General features: G+C 47.4%; 1 protein-coding gene across 4 annotated transcripts in view; it reads left to right on the top strand.

Moving 5' to 3' along the window:
* PDSS1 (decaprenyl diphosphate synthase subunit 1) overlaps positions 1-20,255 on the top strand; it is a 44,056-nt gene that overhangs the window by 10,253 nt on the left and 13,548 nt on the right. For 2 of the 4 annotated variants that reach the window (XM_004757654.3, XM_004757652.3), the window contains exons 5-7: positions 14,307-14,448; positions 16,983-17,094; positions 17,195-17,304. In XM_004757654.3, coding sequence (XP_004757711.1) covers positions 14,307-14,448; positions 16,983-17,094; positions 17,195-17,304 — 364 coding nt within the window. Of the gene's footprint in view, positions 1-14,221; positions 14,449-16,982; positions 17,095-17,194; positions 17,309-20,255 lie in introns of all 4 variants that reach the window. The other 2 variants (XM_045084961.1, XM_045084962.1) reach the window with 2 other exon arrangements.

Genomic DNA, 20,255 nt, shown 5'->3' with positions numbered 1-20,255 from the left:
TTTCATATTTGGCAAATCTTCCTTCCCAAGCTTGCCGTTTAGTTGCGGATGAAGAGGTAGCATTTATCTTAGAATTCACTTTGGTGAGTAGTTTCTGGTTTGGAGTCCCCAAAGTCGCCTGGTCGGGGCATCTTCCCTTTCCACACTTTTTAATGTCCTAGAAGAACAACCTCAGTGCAAGTAAATGTGTTGAAAGAATTAAAAGCCAAAGTTAGTTTCCTCACCCTGAAGTAAAGAACACAGGGTGCGGTGTGTACAGAGGCGTAATCAGGCCGTTAGTCCAAAGGTTAATCCTTATGAAGTCCTGAGCCACATGCCCACGCCCTAAGGGTCTGCCTTCCTGCGGCCTTCCGAAGTTTGCCAAAGAAAACTCTTTGCAGAAGAAGGCATTTTGACTTTTAGTCCTCAGCTGTGTTTTGAATATGTATAAAATTTTTGAATATTAAAACAACTGTATTCAAGGAAATCTTAAAAAAAAGATTGACCCTTGACCTTATGCAGCCGTCTCTGCCACTCCCTCTTCCCCTCTCGTATTCAGTCCTTCTCTGGGTACCTGTGATTCTGTGTCTGCTTTCCCGACTCACCCCTGTTTTCTCTCTTGATCGCGTTGCTAGACTGAATTCATAGTCGTTGGTTTCACATGGTGTGATCTCCTGACGGAAATTCCAGTGCAGCATAACGTACTCGAACGTCTCCCTAATGTGGAATGTTCGTGTTGTGTTCCTTCTTCTCAGGGGAGCACACTTTAAGGAGGGCCTCAGGGAGTGTCAGAGGTGGCCTGTGAGCCCCTCTCCCCTCAGCTTTCGTTCCCTGCTGCTGTGACTCCAGCTCCAGCCCTCACCACCACCTCAGGGTGCCTCCCCACAACACCTCCACCCCCTCCACTCCCCACCCCGCCCAGACTCCCAGTGCTCCCACACAGCTGGAACAGGCAGTGAGCTCTCCGGACCATGAGCACTGCACCTGGGAGGCAGAACCGCAGAAATGAACCAAACTGGAAATAGCTCTCACACCAGCTAGAGCAGGGGTCTCAGCCTTGACGTTTTAGGCCAGATGATTCTTGGTGTGAGGGCCAGGCTGTGTACCCTCAATGTTCTGCGGAGCCTCTGGCCTCTGCCCAGGGCACGCCGGTAGCACCACACCCGCCCCCCACCAAGCTGATGACAACCAAAAATGTCTCCAGACATTGCCGGTTGTCCCCTGAGGAGCAAAACCATCCCTGGTTGAGAACCACTGGTCTAGAGACAGTGTGTTTTTATATTTTATTTTCTCAGATTAATGTGTAATACAGTCTGTTACCATCAGAGGTGACACGGGAAGGAAGACCTCCTCCTGCATCACTTTAAATCCTCCCCACTCTTATCCCCATGGTTGCAAATGTTTTCAGTTTGCCTTGCTGAACCCTATCAGCTTGGTTGCAGAAAACATGGGAGGATATAACACAGCAAAGTCATTGCTAGAGGAAAAAGGAAGTTCAGGGGCATCCGGGTGGCTCAGTCATTTGAGCGTTCGACTCCTGATTTCAGCTCAGGTCACAGGTCACAGGTTGCAGGATCGAGCCCCTTGTCAGGCTCTGTGCTCAGGGGGGCGTCGGCTTCTAATTTTCTCTCTCGCTCTGCCCCTCCCCCTGCTCGCTCTCCCCCTCTCTCAAATAAATAATGCTTTAAAAAAAAAAAGTAAGTTCAAAGGCGCCTGACTGGCTCAGTCAGTAGAGCATGTGACTCTTGATTTTGGGGTTGTGAGTTCAAGCCCCTTGTTGGGGGTAGAATTTACTTGAATAAAAGGAAAAGTAAGTTGACCACTGGTCTCTCTGGGATAATTTAGCCGCGGCCTCATACCCCTATATGGGCTGGGAGTGAAGGCCGGGTACAGAGGCAGAGCCGCGGCGGGGCACGCATTTGATTGCAGTGGTGTCCTGCGTGTCATTCTCTGAGCCCAGCTTCTTGGGAATACTTGCTTCCTAAGAGCCCTTTTGAATGAGGCTCTGAATTGGTTAAATACCTAGCTGTTACTTCCATGCCTCTTAAAGCAAGAAGGGACGCGGGGACAGGGTGGGGAAGCTTCTGGAGACCTGGGCCGTTTCCGGTTTTGCTTGCTGAGGAAGACTTAGAACAGCATGGACAAAAGGGAGCTAGAGATTCAGGGGTAGGACCTCACCGAGCCTCTGGTTCTGGCCAGTGCCCCCACCCCGGGGACACCAGAACCCATTCCAGTCCTTCATCTGCTTGCGCGCTGCCCCAATGGCAGAATTGAGAGATCCCTGCTCTAAAAAGTTTAGAGGCTTCTGTATGGCTTATCAGGTGTCATCTTCTTGTTTGTGAAATGTCTATTGTGTAGGTCAGTGATAATCCTAGAGGGGATTTTAGAAAACCCAATAGAACAGATACCTACGAAATAGCAAGGGAGGAAACTACCTTTAATTGATTTTCCTTTTTCCCTTACTAAGCTTTTCAGTGGTCCGTTAAATAGTCCTTGCCAGATTACTAGGAATTCTTAACCTGAGGTCCATGACAGTTATGAGGGTGTGTGGGTCCGTTAGAATTGTATGCGGAGTGTTTTGTGTGTTTGCATTTTGGGGCGGAAGGAAATCAGAAACTCATAATATATTCTCCCAAGGTAATATGGCCCCAAAGCGCTTAAGATTCCATCTTTATATTACTTGTTGCATCCTGATGACACAATATCTGGGCAGGTAAAGGAGGAACACACAAACAAAAAGACTCAAACTTGAAAGGTCCAGAAAACAGCTGTCGTGGTTCTGAGATGCGCCGCCTCGCCCCTCGTGCAGGGAAGGACTACGCCTTGGACCGGGTCTTGTTGGCAGGGAACCTTCAGTTCTTAGCCTCTTGGAGGATCATGTCGGCTACAGCAAATCCTGTCTCCAAAGCCGGCCCACATGCAGACCTGAGAGAGGAGGGGCCGTTCTGGCTCCAGTGCAGACCGTGGGCAGGCCCGCCTCACAGCAGAAACTCCTTCATCTGCTCGCACAGTCCTGTTTCCTTCTCTCCCTCCCCCAGCTTTTGATCCCAAGGCTAATCCCGAGTCAGACACTTGAAACTTCAGAGTCTGCTTCCCAGAGAGCCCAGCATGCTCCAGAGTTCAGCAAACTCACTGTAGGGCAGGACTGACTTTATCAAAGAATCTAGATCAGAAACGAGCTTTCGAGTCAAGAGCTGTAAGATCGCCATCCTCGCTGAACGCAGTACAGCTGTGGTGTCTGATCCTTGTCAGACAATCCAGACCCCCTGCTCGGCAGCCACATCCGAGGGACCCGCTCTTGCCCTCAGTCTTGACCCCAGCCGTTCCTGTGTGGAAGTCGTCCGGCCCTGGAAGTGGCTGTCACTGCCAGTGATTGGGGTGACAGGATTTCTCGCGTCCTATTGGTCTTGATTGTGCTGGTAGCCAAGCCGCACTGGATCCCACTGGTGCAGTTGACAAAGCCAGACGTTTGCTCAGAGGGCACAGCTTGTAAGATGCCATTTTCCCATTAGTGACTATATCAAGGGTCCAAGTGTGATGAAAGTCCTCCATGCAGAGAAGGTGACTTTATGATTCTAATATGGACAAAGGAAATTTCGGAACCCTACCTTGGGAAAACTATCACAAAATAGCCATTATAGCACCATCTCACTTAAATGATTCCTAAGATCCGGCCATTCACGAATCTAGAACCATTCCTGGTTTCTGTGTGTTCCGAACCACTGAGCCAGCCACTACCGTAGTGATTTATGGGATAGGCAGGAAACCTGGTGCCAAAAGAAACGTCTTGGCTTTCACCCTGGAGATGGCCCTTTTGATGTATCTGTATTCATTACTGAAGTGGATCTTGAGGGCACCAGGGGACATGCATCAGGCTCCCCTCGGCCAGCTGGACTCCTTCTGTGGCCTGTGCAGTTGGAGGGAAATGGAGGGAGAACAAGAGGCTGAGGGGCAGCCCTGAGCCCTCGACTGCGGTCCTGCCGCTCTCGCTGCCCTCCAGACCTGGAGGTTCTAGCGTCCTATCCCCGCGGCCTGGGCCCTGCAAAGGGAATGGTTGCCACCTCCAGGCTGTCACGCTGCCACATGCCCAGTGGAGGGAACTGGGGCCCTCCTAGTTGAGGGGCCGTGCTCCCCGTGCTGGGGATGCAGAAAAAGCCCCATTCGGTGAGGAGCCTCTGTAGCCACCAGCGAGCAGAGCCCTATAGCCATGGTCACCAACGGAGAGCGCTGTGCGACTCCAAGCCAGGCAGGCGTGTGGGATCAACAGGGCTGTGTCTGCTGCCGGCCCCCCCGTAAGCATCTTAGAGCCTAGGGAGACCAAAGCCATTGCTTTTCGAGTGATTCGGGTCTGTCCATGCACACGATGACACTTAGACTATGAGCAAGGGCCTCTCGGGCATCCAGAGATCCAGGGCTAAGCCCTGCACCAGAGATGTGTGCCCCTGGGACAGTTAGTTAGGTTTCCTGTCCTCCAGTCTGACCACACAGGTTACGTGAGGAGAAGCAACAGCGGCTTGTGTGTGGGCCCAGTGAGCTCGCAGGGGACTCGTTTGGAGTGCCAAGCCGCTCTGTGGAGAGCACCGGTAAGGAGATTCAGGGCTCTGCAGAAACCTGGCAGTGGTCAGTCAGCATGGACCGTCCGGTTCAGCACATCTGTGAGGGGAAATGGGTGTCACCTGGATGGTGGGAGTGATCAAAAGGACCCTGACAGGAGCTGCAGGAAGAGAAGCTTTCCCCTAAGAAGAGCGGGGAGGCAGAGGACATTCAGATGAGCTACCTGGTAACTGATAGTGTTTCACCTTCCTTTGGCGAAAGCCCTGCTCTATGCGTAAGACGGGAAGTACCTTGTGAAAGAAGCAGTGGCAGTGACCGAGCGGGGACTCCGGCAGACCTGGGTCTGGATGCTGGTGTGAGTGCTGAGGGGATCAGCTGGATCGGGATTCAGCTTCAGGTCAATTTCGTTTGAATTTGAAGTTGACCTTCATTCAGAAGATTGCAGCCTTAAGGAAGATGGGTGAGAATTCCGAGGGGGATGACGACGAGTATCGAGGAAGAGCATCAGGCAGGGAAGAGAGAGACAGATCCATGTGAAGAAGATCCCGAATTTTCCTTGGCCGACTGTCAGAGCTCAGCCTCATGCAGGGAGACAACCGCCACCCCCTTCCACCTCGGCGCAGCAGACGATGGGCCCTTCGTGAGAATGAGCTTCTTGAAGGTCACGGAAGGATGAAGAGAAAATGCCTACAAAAGCCAAACTAGAACACTCACCATAAGAAGAAGAAAGCTTTGATGCCCCTGATTGTAAAACAACAACAACAAAAACCCACACAAACAAACACCTACAGTGAATGATTCCAGAGAATCCTGTGCTGAGGAAAACAGTGATGAAATCACACAAGCCGCCTCATCTGACCAGGAGAGCGAGGACTGTTCTCAGCCATAGACTTCTAATAGCGTCATTTATAGCAGCCAAGAAGTCAAAACAAAAAAAAGCACAAAACAAAAAGTCCAAAAAATGGTGGAATTTAGTTTTTTCCTTTTTTTTTTTTTTTCTTTTTTTTGGAGGGAGGGACAGAGGGAAAGAAAAAGAATCTCAGGCAGACTCCACTGACTGTGGTGCCTGACACAGGCTTGATCTCATGGCCCCAAGATTCGTGACCCCAGCCAGAATCAAGAGTCAGACCGACTGAGCCACCGGGCGCCTCTGTGGTTTTCTTCTCAGTGCCACCAAACCGTGTGTGATTGGCCGAGGTGAACCTAAAACAGTTGCATCGTTCATGGCAAAACAGGACATCCCGTGGCATGCTTTATGTGTGCAGAGAAGCGAAAGAAAAGGAATAACTCTCATCCATTATGTTGAAAACCAATTGAAATGATTGTGCTGACTTATTTCCCCTAGTGGACTTGTCTATAAAAGTTGAAGCCTAGATTTCTAACTAGATATTTACACAACATGAACATTTTTTTACATGTATCAAGGTGAGAAGATATCTCGGTACATGTAGATTTCTTCTCTGTAGTGTAGTTTACCTACTTTGAGAGGGGGAATACTAAATATTTACTTCCTTTTAGAAAAATATCACTTATGTCTGTGTTTTATAGTTGAGTTTTAGTGTAATTAAATTGGGTTGAAATTAAAATGGATATATAGCTCATCCTTTACCCCTACTTCTTGTATTTTATTATCTATATATATTTTTAACATTTTACTTATTTATTTGTGAGAGAGTGCATGCACAAGCACGGGGAGTGGCAGGTAGAGGGAGAAGCAGACCCCCTACTGCCCAGGGAGCCCGACTGGGGACTTGGTCCCAGGACCCTGGGATCATGACCTGAGCTGAAGGCTGAAGGTAGATGGCAGATGCTTAACCGACTGGGCCACCCAGGTGTCCCATCCTCTTGTATTTTAAATGATTTCCACTTTCTTCCACATTTTAGAGAAGTATCTGATTTAAAATGTGGAAGTAGGACATTTAAATGTATGTTATTTCATGTAAGGAGAGTTTGTATAGAAGATTTAATATTGAAATTTTAGATACTTTAGATACTAGAAGGTTTACTTCTAGTCCTTAGTTTCTCTGCTCTTTCAGAGCCTCTTAAAATACTCTTTCCAGATTAAAAAAGAAATTGGTAGTTGTATTGGGTGCTATATAAGTAAAAAGGCACTTCTCTTTTCTGCCCCTTTGGTCTACTAAGAGATAGGTGATAATGTGTCTTCTGAGAAAGCCATCATTTACCCAGAAGACAAAACTTTTTTAAGGCCCCCTAGGACAATGTAGAATTGTTTTAGGGAGTCGAACCTGTACACCAGGCACTTTTCCACACCTAATTTCAGGATTTCGTGCAATCTTTTGTTTTCCCTAAATTGAAAAACCATCCTGAGACATTTTGAAGTGCCTTTTTGAGCTGGGTTGCATGGCCCCAAGTGGTTACCTAGGATTCAGACCTTTGCTTAAGGCCAGTTTTAGAAATTGGTGAATTCAGACTAATCCAGAAATTCAGTAAACAGAAAGATTGTTTTTAAACTACCTGGGAATGTCATCACTTCCTGCTAAATTGCCCAGAAATGATACATCATACTCTTTCCAGAAAGATGGGGTCAGAATAGAATTCTAAAATATCTCTCAAACCGCATATATTCACATCTCGATTTATATTTAAATCGGAATCTAAGCAAAGCATTGAAAATAACCACTTAAGGTCCTAGTTGTTTTCTCCCATGTATGACAATTGTATGTACTCAGGTAAAGACAATAAAACCAACTGGGCTGTAAATTCAGAATAGAACTGAGGAATATAATTTTACACTGTGAATCTGTGTGCCACTTACTAACAGTGCATTGTATGAAACTTGGAAACAAAACCACACATACATGTGACTTACCCACATATGCATGTGAAAGTAGGAAGCACGGCCACGCAGATGAGAGCCTTAGCCAGAGACTGGGCCTCAGAAGTGCAATAAAGCTTCATTAATTTGGGCTTTATAATCAACTAAAACTAAGAATCTTCCCAAGGAGAGTTGATAGTAAAAATGAGATTATAAACGCTGTGTATTCAGGGTATATTATGCAGTGATTATGCTATTTACAAAACATTCAAGTCTGCAAACGGTCTCATGCCAGTGCCTATGTAGATGTCTTGATCTTCTGAATTTTAGGTTTCGTATAAATATGTTATTCATTGATTTACAAATAAACACAGTAAATGTTTGATTAAGAATTGTTTCAAAAATATGATTATTGGCTCTTACAAATAATTGTTCATAATAATGAGTTTTGTTTAAAAAGAAATGGTATTTGAATATGGTGTTAAATGGTGTTAAATCTACTTGGGTCATCAGAGGTACGTGTCTGAATGTGCTTTTGTTTTTGAAGCAGCCGTGCCCGCCGTCGGTGGCAGTCCACATATTAAGGGACAGCTTGACACAGTTGGGGGCCTCCAAGGCATCAAACAGACTCAGGTTGAGAGACGCATGTTGCAGTGTCGTAGCGCCTGAGACGCTGTTCTCCCTCCCGTTCGTGTGTGTTACCCCGGGGCAGGTTGGCATAAGTGGTTTCTCAGCTCGGGATTGTGGATGGTCTGGAAGGGCTGGAGGGGGAAGGGAAGCGAGGCGGGCTAGCCACCCTCCTACTCGTCGGCCTGAAAACCCCTGCTGTCATGGCCTGTAATTTCTCTGCATTAACTAGGAAACGAAATTCCATGAGGCCGGGAACCTCTTCTTGACTGTGACACACACAGATGGTTGTTGAGGAAGAATTTATTGAGCAAATCAAAGCACTGGGCCCTGAGTCTTGTAGCTGGCTTTAAGGCAGGAGCCTGTGGGCTCCCAGGCAGACGAGGGTTAGCTGTTGGCATCATTTAGTTCCCTTTCATTTTTAATAAGGGTTTTAAAGACACTGATTAGTGTGCGTAGGCGCCTGCTGGCTCAGGAAGGTAACTGCAGGTTGTCACGGCCTCGGATGGTGAAGTTTGTAGTCGTACTAGTTGGTTGTTCGGATTCTGAACTGGGGTCTGATTTAGTCTTTACAAAAAGGTTTCTTCGGCTTAAAAAAATTCCCAGCTGTCTAAAAATTTGTGGCCGTGTTGTGTATCCTCTAGCCAGCTTTCAGTTTGTATGGTAGGGAATTTTCGGCATTTACAAATACTGCTGTGAAAAGATAAATATAGGAAAGTAGCAGTGCGTGAGGTGCTCAGAGTGTTGAATATGTTGTTATAAATGGACTGCTAACAGGAATTAATAAAAAGCAACAGAAAAAAAAATTTTTTTTTTTAAAGATTTTATTTATTTATCAGAGAGAGAGAGAGAGAGGGAGAGAGCGAGCACAGGCAGACAGAATGGCAGGCAGAGGCAGAGGGAGAAGCAGACTCCCCGCTGAGCAAGGAGCCCGATGTGGGACTCGATCCCAGGATGCCGGGATCATGACCTGAGCCGAAGGCAGCCGCCCAACCAACTGAGCCACCCAGGCGTCCCCAGAAAAAAATTTTTTAAAGGGATCTTGAACTGCAGTCTGTAACGAAGGGCACGTTGAGGCGGAAGAGATTTTGGTGACCAGCTGGCTGTCGGTCTGGTTGGTGAGGTCCCGCTCAGGCACAGGAGGACACTGGTGAGAGCCAGAGGCCTGTAGGCTTGTGAACATGCGGTGTGTGCACCCACCAGGCCACAGCGATGTCATCACTGAAAGACTCAACCACACTCCATTCGCTGTGCCCAGTTTGAAAGAAAACAAACCAGTGCATTACTCGGTAGCGCCCAGCTCCTCTGGAGAGAGCTGGGTGCAGAGCCGGCCTGGGTAAGCTGGCAGGACGAGGACGTCATTACGGGGGGCTGCTCTCCGTACGTCCACAGACCCCAGAACTTCTGCAGTGTGTCTTCAGTGGCAAGAGGACGAGCAGTAGCATGAAGCCCGCGTCGCGTGCGATGTGGCTTCGTAGGCATCTGTTCCGTCCGGAGAGAAATCCCAAATACAGGAGCTGCTGCTCTTGGATGTCTGTTCCTCTCTCTTGACGTTGGAACTGCTCCTGAATTCCAGCTCACGTTCAGGCTTGAACCCACCGTTGTCAGCCAAGAGAAACAGACGCCACCTGAGCCCAGTGTGCCTGTTTGGGTTCTGGAAGGTGAATAGCCAGTGACCAAGTACAGCGACCTGCTGAGCAAGCCTGAGCCCACGGGCATCGCGCCTGCACCTGCTGTTCCTTAAAGGGAAGGCACCTGTGGTGTCCATGCCAGTCACATCCTCACCATGCCCGACAGGAACACGGGACAGGGGACCGAGATTGCAGAGTCCAGAGACGGAAACATGAGGCCAGACGAGCAGCAGAGAGCGGGACGGTCGGGAACCCCCTTGGTCCCACTCCGCCCCTGTGGAAGGTGGGCTTCTTCAATGTAGTATCAATACTGAGGACGGGGGAGCTCTTAGGTGCAGGAAAAGGTATTTCAAGAATTAGATTGCTGAGGAGGAAGCGGTTGAGCCCCTCGAGAGGCTAGTGAAGGTGAAGATGCCGCGGGGCTGAAGAATGGCCCTGCCCAGGGTGTCCCCACCCTTGCCCTGGTACCAGGCTATGTTACAGAGCAAGAAAGGGTCTTTGCGGAAGGGATGTAAGTTAAGGATCTGGGAATGGGGAGGGTGATCCTGGATGATCGGATGAGCCGTAAATGCAGCCGCGGGTCTCCCTGTAGCAGGGATGAGGGAGCTTGGTGCCCACAGGACAGTGGGAAGGTGCGTAGGTGGAGCAGAGAGATGTGGAAGGCGCAGATCCTAAAGGTGGGGTCCTGTGGCCAGAGGCCAAAGCCTGTGGACAGCTGCCGGTGGCTGGAAGGGGCAGGGGGCGCCTGTTGGGGCAGAGCACAGCTTGCGGACACCTTGACTTCAGGTCGGTGGAGCTGTTCGGACTTCCTGCCTCCAGAATGGATGATTTAAACCACCAAGTCTGGGGCCACGTGTCACGGCAGCCACGAGAAGCTAGCCCAGACCCCGGTGTTACATCGCATGACGTCAGCGCACGGAGGGGCCCGGGGGCTTCTCTCTCCCTCCGCAGAGGCCCCTCTTCTGCGGGAGCAGCCCGGCCGCGAACAGACCAGCGGCCAAACAGAGGACGCTCCACAGTCGCCATAGGTGAAGGACCCCAGCTTGCAGCGGGTCGGTTCGGTGATGGATACAGACAGACAGATTGGCGTCTAGATGGTATTGTCCCACGTACTGACAACCCGAAGCGCGCACTAGTATCCGGTAACAGCTAGGACTTGGGGTTTACATCCTGAAGCGTTTGCTGGAGAAAGAGAAGGACTTGACAGATCGCAGTCTAAGTAGTAAGTTTTTTTCAGTGCGAAACCGATGAAGGGTTCAGTCGTGTCCTTTGAGATGCATGAGGATGCAGAGTGTAAGAGGAAGGAGGTCACGCTCCCGCGATGGTGCAGGTGAGCAGGTGAACCGTTCTGCTCCCGGGCAGAGACGAGACCCGCGGAGGCCGGAGCAGGACACCTTTGCATGGACGCCTCGAGGTTTCAGGTCATGTTTAGAGGAGGAGCGTGCCGTCTTGTTTCATTTGCCTGTGATTTGGAGGGAGAGCTGCTGCGGAGCTCCCAGAACCCTTCTCTAGGAAGGCGTCCGCCTGGGGCTTCTGGTAAAGCCAGTGAAAGGACAGCATCTCCCAAGCTTGGTGCGGCAGCGTCCCCTCGGGTGGTTTTTACACATGCAGATTCCTGGGCCCGTCATCGGATGCTGACGTGGCTAAGAAACACGAAGCTTGTCAAAGTCCTAACAAGTGAAGTGCTTATTTTTAGGATTATTAGAAGAGACAAAAAGAACATTCTGAAATAGAAATAGCCTTCTATAGACCACGAGTTCTCTCCTTCACACAACCTCTGTGGAGCTGGGAATAGAAACGTCCGTGTCTCTGCTGTTAAAGTGAAGCCACGTTGGCGTCCTTCATTTATTCCAAACCGAAGTAATCAATTGACAAGGTTTGAATATCTGCGTAGAGGCGATTTTCTCACACTGGGGGATTTTACTTGTAATTTAAGACTTCACATTATGTAGGGCGTGTGAGTGGCTCCGTCGGTTAAGCATCTGAATCTTGATTTCAACTCAGGGCATGATCTTGGGGTCGTGGGGCGAACCCTAGGTTGCCCGGCTCCCCACTCAGCGGGGAGTCTGCTTCTCCCCCTCTCCCTCTGCTCCCCCAGCTCGGTCACTCTCTCTCTCTGTGTCAAAATAAATAGGTCTTAAAAACCTCCCATTATGTGTTCGTGTGAAGAAGGAAAAAAGCCTTTCGCTTCAATTGCCCGTAAGCAATTCCACGTATTTGTGTCTGTGCTTGAAATACTACGTTGTAAAAATTTTGTTGTAAGTCTAACGAAGGGGAAAAAACAAATGTCCTGGGGCTGCTGAGTCTTCACATAGTCGTGCGAGTGGGAAGTACAGGGGCCACAGCCGACTTTCAAGCCGAGGGCCTCCGTTTCCCGGGCTGTCTCGCCAGTCTGCTCTTCTGGCACCCAGAAGCCGGCTGAGCATGTCCGCTGTCCCCCAGCAGGAAGGGGAGACAGCGCCCCGCTTTCTGAAGGCTTGACTCAGGTTGGCACTTGGGAGATCTCATCTTAAAGACACTGTGAGCGTGTTCTTAGGATACGGAGGTTTTGGTTCCAGCCCTCACGCTGTGCTGCGGAAAAGCAGTGGCAGCATCTCCCGATAGAAGCCGACACGCGTTAAGCTTGGTTGTGTAGGAGGAAGCACATCGGACACAATCAGAACGCATCGCAAATCGCAACGTTTGTCCCCTGTAGGGGCTGTGTCACCATTGCCAAATGATGTTCTAAGCAAGAATCCTAATTGTGCCGGGCAGGAGTTTAGCCCAATCAGGTGGCCTTTCTGTATACATCCAGGCTCTGAGATTTCAGAAGATTTTAAGAAATCTCTGTCTTTGTTCTAATATCCTCACATCCTAAGAACTCCAGCGTCTCGGTGAGCGCTGCCAGTTCCCGGCAACCTCCGGGCAGGAGCCCCTGTCTGCCGACCTAGTTTGTGGTAGTGGAGGTGGGGGCCCCCCTTTGGAAGGCACGAGAACATTTAGGGGCCCTCCCAGTTGCTTTAAGTTAGTTTCTGCTACTCACTACCAGGCAGTGTGTATTAAACCAAAGGCCGTTGAAAAAATACCCTGAAAGATAGCTTTTCTATGAAAGCCCTGTAAACATCCGCATTTTCCTACGCATTTGAACTCAAGTAAGTTAGGGTCCGACACATTTATCTGAAAAATTTGTGAGGTCCAAGCCTCCTGCTGTGGGGTCTGTGTCTCACCGAGGGCTTCAGAACTGCTCAGAGAAGCCACAGACGGGAGCGTTCATCTTCTCATTTCCCATCATGGCCTTAGAACTCATCCCTCCCCTCTGCCGGGTTACTTCTCCCACCTCGGAAGAACCTGGTGTGGTCTGGAAGGACTTAGAACTGTCACGACTGTGACAGGTTAATAGATAATGGGCAGCACTTCACAAGTGATTCCGGGGCTAAAAGCAGTGGTAGGCTCTGAGGTTTCATTCTGAAATCTTAGCTGAGAGTTGCCGGCAAAGCACCGTATTTTAAAATTACATTTAAAGGAAGATCAGAAGGCATTTTCAAGGCTTAGTGTCTAGTTAAATACCAGCATCTTTTATGTGCTTGCACGTCATTTTTCATTGCTTTCTGCTAGATGTGAAGAATTAGAATGGGCATTCTCTTTTGCAGATGTTCAAGCTAAATTTTTTCTTTTAAAGAAAAAGTCCTGTTTCAACATCCCTCTGACTTTTCTCCCCTCTAAGAGATAGTGTGATGGTATGTGAAAAGCCATTTTTTCCGTAAGGGAAACATTTGGTCAGCATATGTTTAAGTCAGGCCTGTGTTTTCTGGTCAGAAAATTCCATTGGTTATTTCCCCACTTTGATTTTCTCTAAATTCTGTTTTAAAAATGCCCATAGATGATGATAGTGATAATGAGATGATGATTAAAAAGGACCCGGGGCATATTTTCTTTTAAAACCTATAAACCTCACACCCGTGTATCTTCTTGAGAGTGCTTAGCCCGTATATGGTATTATAACTGGAAAGAGAAGTTTCAGTTCCTTTTTTTTTTTTTTAGAGATTTTATTTATTTGTCAGAGCAAGCAGAGGGAGAGGCAGGCTCCCCACTGAGGAGGGAATCCAATGTGGGGGTCAATCCCAGGACCCCAGGATCATGACCTGAACCTAAGGCCACTGCTTAACCAAATGAGCCACCCAGGCATCCCAAGAAGTTTCAGTTTCTAATGCAAAGGTTAAACGTGGATTGGAAGACAGTTTTAACCAAAATTCTATCTTGATTCTTGAAGACTCTTTCCTAAACATCTAATTTAACACAATATTAAAAGCTTTAAACACCACGACCATGGGGTCTTCATTACACTTTTCTGCACTGCTTCTTACTTGTCTCCCCCATACTCCCCTGAAATCTAAGCTAATCGTAACTCGGACCAACTGCCCAAGATGCCCAAGACCCCAATGAGAGGGCATAAAGTCGCTTCTTCAGCCTGATGGCCAGACTTCTGGGCTATGTAAGCCTTTTTTGTTGTCAGTCATACAAATTCTCCTTCTGAATGGGCTGTCCATAAAACAGAATCTTGGCCAGGTAACTCATGCGTTTTTAAAATGTTCTCCAAGTGATAGAAACGGCTCAGTAGGGAAGCCAAAAAGTGTTTATACAGTTTCTCTTAGAGAAATAAAATTCTTTATCCTAGATCGGATGTCCAGTTTTCACAAGATGATTGCTGAGAACGTTATAGGCGGCGTCTGTGTTAAAAAGCATTGCTTTCTGTTAACTAGAGATGTGCAAGCAAGCCAGCGCTCCATAGCCTTAATTGCAGAAATGATCCACACCGCTAGTCTGGTACACGACGACGTCATCGACGACGCAAGTTCCCGGCGAGGAAAACACACGGTTAATAAGATCTGGGGTGAAAAGAAGGTACGGTGTTTTGCTTCCTTTTCATCTTCTGACCCGTTCATACGCTCTTTGGATTGCATTAACTCTTCAGATTTGTTTCATTAAAAAGTAAAATACGCTTCCTGAAACGCAGCCTTCCAACTTCCAAAGCAGTAGTCACGTCTGGTCTGTGTATATACATTTGATAATAGAGAAAACCATAGAAAAAATAAGCTTCAGGTTTCTGGTTAGGCACACTTCTATATAGAATTCCTTTTGGTTATAGGGAAAGGGCTTTTTGTTGTTATCCAAAAAGCATATTTCGCGAGAAACCGTACATTTTACTTTGGGACTCAGTTTACTCAAGTTCAGTTTAATTCTTTAACCATTTATAGACTGCCATGTGCCAGGGTGTCATGGCAAGTAAATGAGTAAACCTGAACTATGGGTGTGTGTATGTGTATGTGTGTGTATCTTAAATATAGATATGTAAAAATATATACACACACATATACTGTGAAAATTACACATTTTTAAACAGAGGCTCTATAATTGATTTCGGTTCATATATGTATATTTTAAAGCATATTTCCATGGTATTTTTTAGCATCTCTTGAAAAGTGTATGTAAAATGGGGACTTTTGCCTAAAGATATGTAAGTCACAAGTTCAGACAGGAACAGTGCCGAATGAATGGACACGGAGACGTGCAGACATTTTGTTTGGAGGCGGCGGCCCGCCAACCAGCGTGAGTGCGGACTAGGTTTCCCCTGCTCACCTGCCCGCACGTGTATATAGGACCTGGTTCCCTCCTGTTTTCCTATCACCCTTATGAAAAAGATGTGTATCCTAATTGTCACCTTCACATGCTGGTTTTGCTTTGGGGTGCATGACTTTGCTATGTATCGAGTCCTGCAATCTCATTTATAAATCTTTTTTTTCACATTTGAAATAAAAGGTCTTGTGTCCTATTGACAGAATTCCATACGTCAGAATGTTGTTGGGGGAAAAAAAAAAGGTGGGGGGGTGCAATTTCTTTCTGGAGAGATCATGGGTAACTCTGTGACATGTCCCTGCAGTCAGATGTCTGTTTTCAGGGCCTGTCCTAAAGCCTTATTTAAGAGTACAAATTCGGGTCTTCTCCTTGCCTAATTAGTCATCCCCACTGTGATCACCTCTGCTATTGGTGGCCTCTTCCGCCTGAGACTGGTCTGACAGGCCTGCACGCCCCTCAACCTCCTTCCCTTTTCTGCCTCCCAGCAGAAAGTACATGTGTTTCCAGTAAAAATCCATTCATGTGGCGCCCCCTGCAGGCGCCCTCGGTACCTTGCCCGGGTTCCAGCCCGCCCTTCAGTCCCTCACCCACGGCTCCCCAGGGCCCAGTCTGGCAGCCTCACCTCACCTGCCTACATGGGAATCTTTTGGCCTCTGGGAGTCCTGGGCCTGAAGAGGAAAGACATAAAAGCCTAGAGATCCAGAGCCCTAATGATGGGGGGGGGTAGGTGAGGGATCCCTCTCCATCATCATAGGTGCAGCGAATCATAAATGTGTGTTTATATTTAGGTTGAAATAATTTGTACAATATGTTATATAAAATGACCAACAGGTAAACATACTGAACATCGCTAATTTTAGATACTAGAGAAAAGACAAAAAAATTAAAATGTGATGTTGAAAATTCTATGAATTAAAATTTCTATAACATCCAGTATTTGTAATTTGTAATTATACTAATTATAATAAAACTCAAGGATATCTTTAAATAGGCAGACGAGTGTATTTGATTACAGTGTATAATTCAGTTATGTATAATTTAAAACAAGCTGTAAGTACAGTATGGGCATCTTCTCCCAATCTAAAGATTAGAAAAATACCGATTATCTAGTGTTGACTACAAAAAAGCTTGTCTAGGAACAAGGGGCAATGAACTTGGAGCCAGGATGCCTAGGTTTGCTTTTCACCGAGAGAAGCACGCTGGGGTGTGCCAAGCACCCGCTGAGATAATTCCCAGCCCTGCGCCCAAGGAGTTGGGTAAATAGGAGCATGGCTGGTTGAAGACAACTGTGAAGACAGCTGCATGAATGGGGAGCCGCGCACGTAGAGGAGGGGCATCTGCAGGCTGAGGGATCCTGGTGGACTTCCTGGAAGTGTCACCCGAGCTAACTGTGCAGCTGAGTCTGCCCAGTGAAGAAGGGGAAAGGCTTTCTGAGTAGGAGAGAGACAGTCGTGGCTTGAGGAAAGTGTGAACATTCCAGCGCGGCTGACCCGAGGGCCACTGGGCCCTGGTGCAGTCAGGGATGAAGCAAGAGGGTGAGATGCCCGTCCGTCTCCAGTCGGTCACTGGCTCTGCTGAGGAAGACCAGGTGATCTCTGGGATCCGACCGAATCCTGGCAATGACCCGAATGTGTAACTGATTATTACATGGACTCCTGCTGAGGACAAGGTTGGGGAAGACTTAGAGCCAAGATGACCCCTCCCTCCCCACCTGAATGTCTCTCCGGGGGGCCAGCTCTGCTGTGGGCTCTGCTGCTCTGATTCCTTTCTCTGAAAGCTTTTGTTTTTTCTTCTTCTTCTAGGCTGTACTTGCTGGTGATTTAATTCTTTCTGCAGCATCTATAGCTCTGGCACGGATTGGAAATACAACTGTGATCTCTATTTTAACCCAAGTTATTGAAGATTTGGTGCGTGGTAGGTTAATTCTGACTACTTCTTTTTTATTCAGTCCCAGTCTAATGAGCCAGGCAGTCAAGCCATATCACAAGTGACCCCTTTCTTTCTTTCCTTGTAGGTGAATTTCTTCAGCTAGGGTCAAAAGAAAACGAGACCGAAAGATTTGCACACTACCTTGAGAAGACCTTCAAGAAGACCGCCAGTCTGATAGCCAACAGTTGTAAAGCAGTATGTACGTTCTGTCTTTGTTCACGTTAAAAAAAAAAAAAAAAAAAAGCCTCCTAGCTCTTTCTCGGGAGCTGCTCTTCATGGGGAGCATTTCCCTGGAGAACCTTCAGATAGTAACCCAAATCCCATGAGGTCATTGAGAAAAGAGTGATGACCCCGAACAGCCGAGAACTTCTGCCGCAGGGCTCGTTTTTGTGGTCCTCTCTCGCTAGGCGGACGTTCGCTTTTCATCTTTCCTCCCCAGAGTGGAATCCGAATAAGCCCTCTGCACCTGGTCTCCCCTCCAAACTTGTGTGACATTTTGAACAACTTCTCATAAGTAATTTCTTTCCCGATTGTTGTCCCGTATACCATTTCTGACATTTTACCCTTAAAAAGTGGCCAAGTGCCGTGTTCTGTAATAACACTATTTGCCCAGGAGAAAATGCCTATTAGATTGTCCTAGGGTTCTTCGTCCTTTGTGTCCTATTGAGTAGTAGATCCTTTTGGGTCTTTTTGCATGAAATATAAACGGGCCGTTTTCCAGGGCATCCGGGTGGCTCAGTGGATAAAGTGTCCTGCTCTTGATCTCAGCTCCAGCCTCGATCTCAGAGTCCTGAGTTCAAGCCCAGCAAAAAAAGAAAAAAAAAAAAAAACCAAAAAACAAGCCATTTTTCTGTGGCTGTAAGTCAAGTATGAACTATAACTTTTTCTCTCTCTTGCTTTCTTTGTCTGGCCTTCCCTCCGCTCTTCTTTTTTTAAAAAGTCCATATTCTCCTGAGTCTGTAGACTACAACCTGTGGCATTCAGTGCCAGCCCCTAAATGAGAGCCGGTTCTTGCCATAGCATTGCTCCTCGGACGGTATCCCCGCCTAACCAACGCGGCAGCGACGGATACTGGGCAGGCACTAGCCCATCGAGATCAAAGCAGCAGCCGAGGGAGCCCTCCAGGGGCAATATTACTGCGGTTAAAGAGGGCTCTTCCTCAGGCCTCTCCCGGTGAGAAAGGCTCATTGCAGCTAGAGTCTCCGTTCCAAAAAGTGTCAAGAAACAGATAATAGGGATGGCTGGGTGGCTCAGTTGGTTAAGCCACTGCCTTCGACTCAGGTCATGTTCCCAGGGTCCTGGGATCGAGTCCCGCAATGGGCTCCTTGCTCGGCAGGGGGTCTGCTTCTTTCTCTGCCTCTGCCTGCTGCTCTGCCTGTACTCTCTCTCTCTCTGACAAATAAATAAATAAAATCTTAAAAAAAAAAAAGAAATGGATAATAGTGAGTCATAAAAGGATGAGGACATTTTCTTTCTAAAAAGATGTAATGGAAACTCTAAGATATGTGAATTATGGAGAACATGCTGGCCATGATTTTAGCCATTTTTGTCTTTATTCAAAGGGCCAACATTTTCTTTTCAAGGAATTGCAAGTGTGGTTTTTTTAAATAGAGAGATGGATGAAAATATGGTAGAAACTAGAACGCTGAATAAAAGAATGAATGATTTTTAAAAGGGGGTGCCAGAAAGCTGTTACCTTAACCCTTCATTGGCCATCCTACCTCTGATGGTCGAGGGCTCCATGATGTTGGAGCGCCCATCTCGTAAGGCATGCTGGGGCGCTCGGTGAGGCTCATGGATGAGTTCGCAAGCTGGAGACGGCCTCAGCGAGCACTGGCGGGTAGCAGGGCTGCTCAAACTGAACACGCTGAGAGTCGTCGTTCCCACAGAGTGGACATCCCACAGAGAACCAAGGAGATGGGCCCGAGGCACCAAGGAAAGCCTGGGTTGCGGTCCCTATCCTCTCTGTTTGGGGAGCCAGAGACGTTCTGTTCACAGCACACATAGTTGTTCATAAACCGCACCAGGTGCTTTACAGGTTAGCAAGGCACCAGTAGACGGGATATGAACAGGGCTCAGTCCTTTCTAAAAAATGAAACGCTTTACGCTCTCCACTAGGAGGCATGCGGACATCATCCCACAATGACCCACTTTTTCTGTGATTTATTCCCAAACCCCGGAACTGTTAGAGTAATAAAGCAAAATCATAGTGTGAGTATTCTACATGAAAGATTCTGTATTTAAGTGCTTACGGGTAGAATATTCCAGAGGTATTACATATTCAACATGGCTGTTTTATGTACTCCTGGTATTCAAAATGCAAAGACATGGGGCTCCAAAAGTTCATGCAAAGCAAACCAGAAGCACCCAAAAGAGGGACTACAGAGAATTTAAACATCAGAATTATTACGGAAGAACCAATCAGAGTCTAAGATGTTACGGGAGTTGGAAGGAAACTGAGCAGCTTGTAATTTATTCTATTAAAGACACGGCCACCCCCTCCCTGAACCACTCCTTGTATTTTTAATAGAAATAGTGTAAAGTCTGAGAGAGGGCTATCTAGGAATGTTTTAGGACATTGATATGAAAATAGTGATATTTTTAAATGAGTTTTATTTATTTGTATTCATAGTCACGCAGAATACAGTTGAGCTTCCAATGAAGGCTATGATTTGTTCCCTGGATAATCTAATGGGAATGAGATCTAAGAGGTCCAGTGGCCCATCCAGTGTTAGTCAGACAGTGGCTGAGCTGGGATTCGAACCCAGAACTATGGTACTGTAATCCTGCATTCGTTTGTTTTCCTTCCTTCCTTCCTTTTTTTTTTTTTTTTTTCATTCTGACTTTCTCCTCTCTCCAGTGCTGCATAAGCCCTGGTTCCTGTTTATTTCCAAAGCCACAGTGCACCACTTAGAGGATTTTCTTTTGTGGCTCATATTTGCCGAACACTGACTTTTGGTATGATATTCTTACCTAACCTGCAGATAGACCTTATTCCTGTTTTGCCTACTGTCATAATACTGTCATGCAAAAGGGGGAAATCTTCTGGTTCGGGATCCAGTCCCTGTTCTCGTGTTGGATTTAGCGGTCATGAATCTTTAGTCTCTCCGTCTGGAACATTTCCTTGGATATTTTGAAGAGTGCAG

This window comes from Mustela putorius, unplaced genomic scaffold, assembly GCF_011764305.1.
Source record: "Mustela putorius furo isolate JIRA1106 unplaced genomic scaffold, ASM1176430v1.1 tig00000827_pilon_pilon_pilon, whole genome shotgun sequence".
Lineage (NCBI taxonomy): Eukaryota > Metazoa > Chordata > Mammalia > Carnivora > Mustelidae > Mustela > Mustela putorius.
The sequence above is the reverse complement of the archived record's forward strand: the minus strand, read 5'-3'. Positions and strand labels throughout refer to the sequence as shown.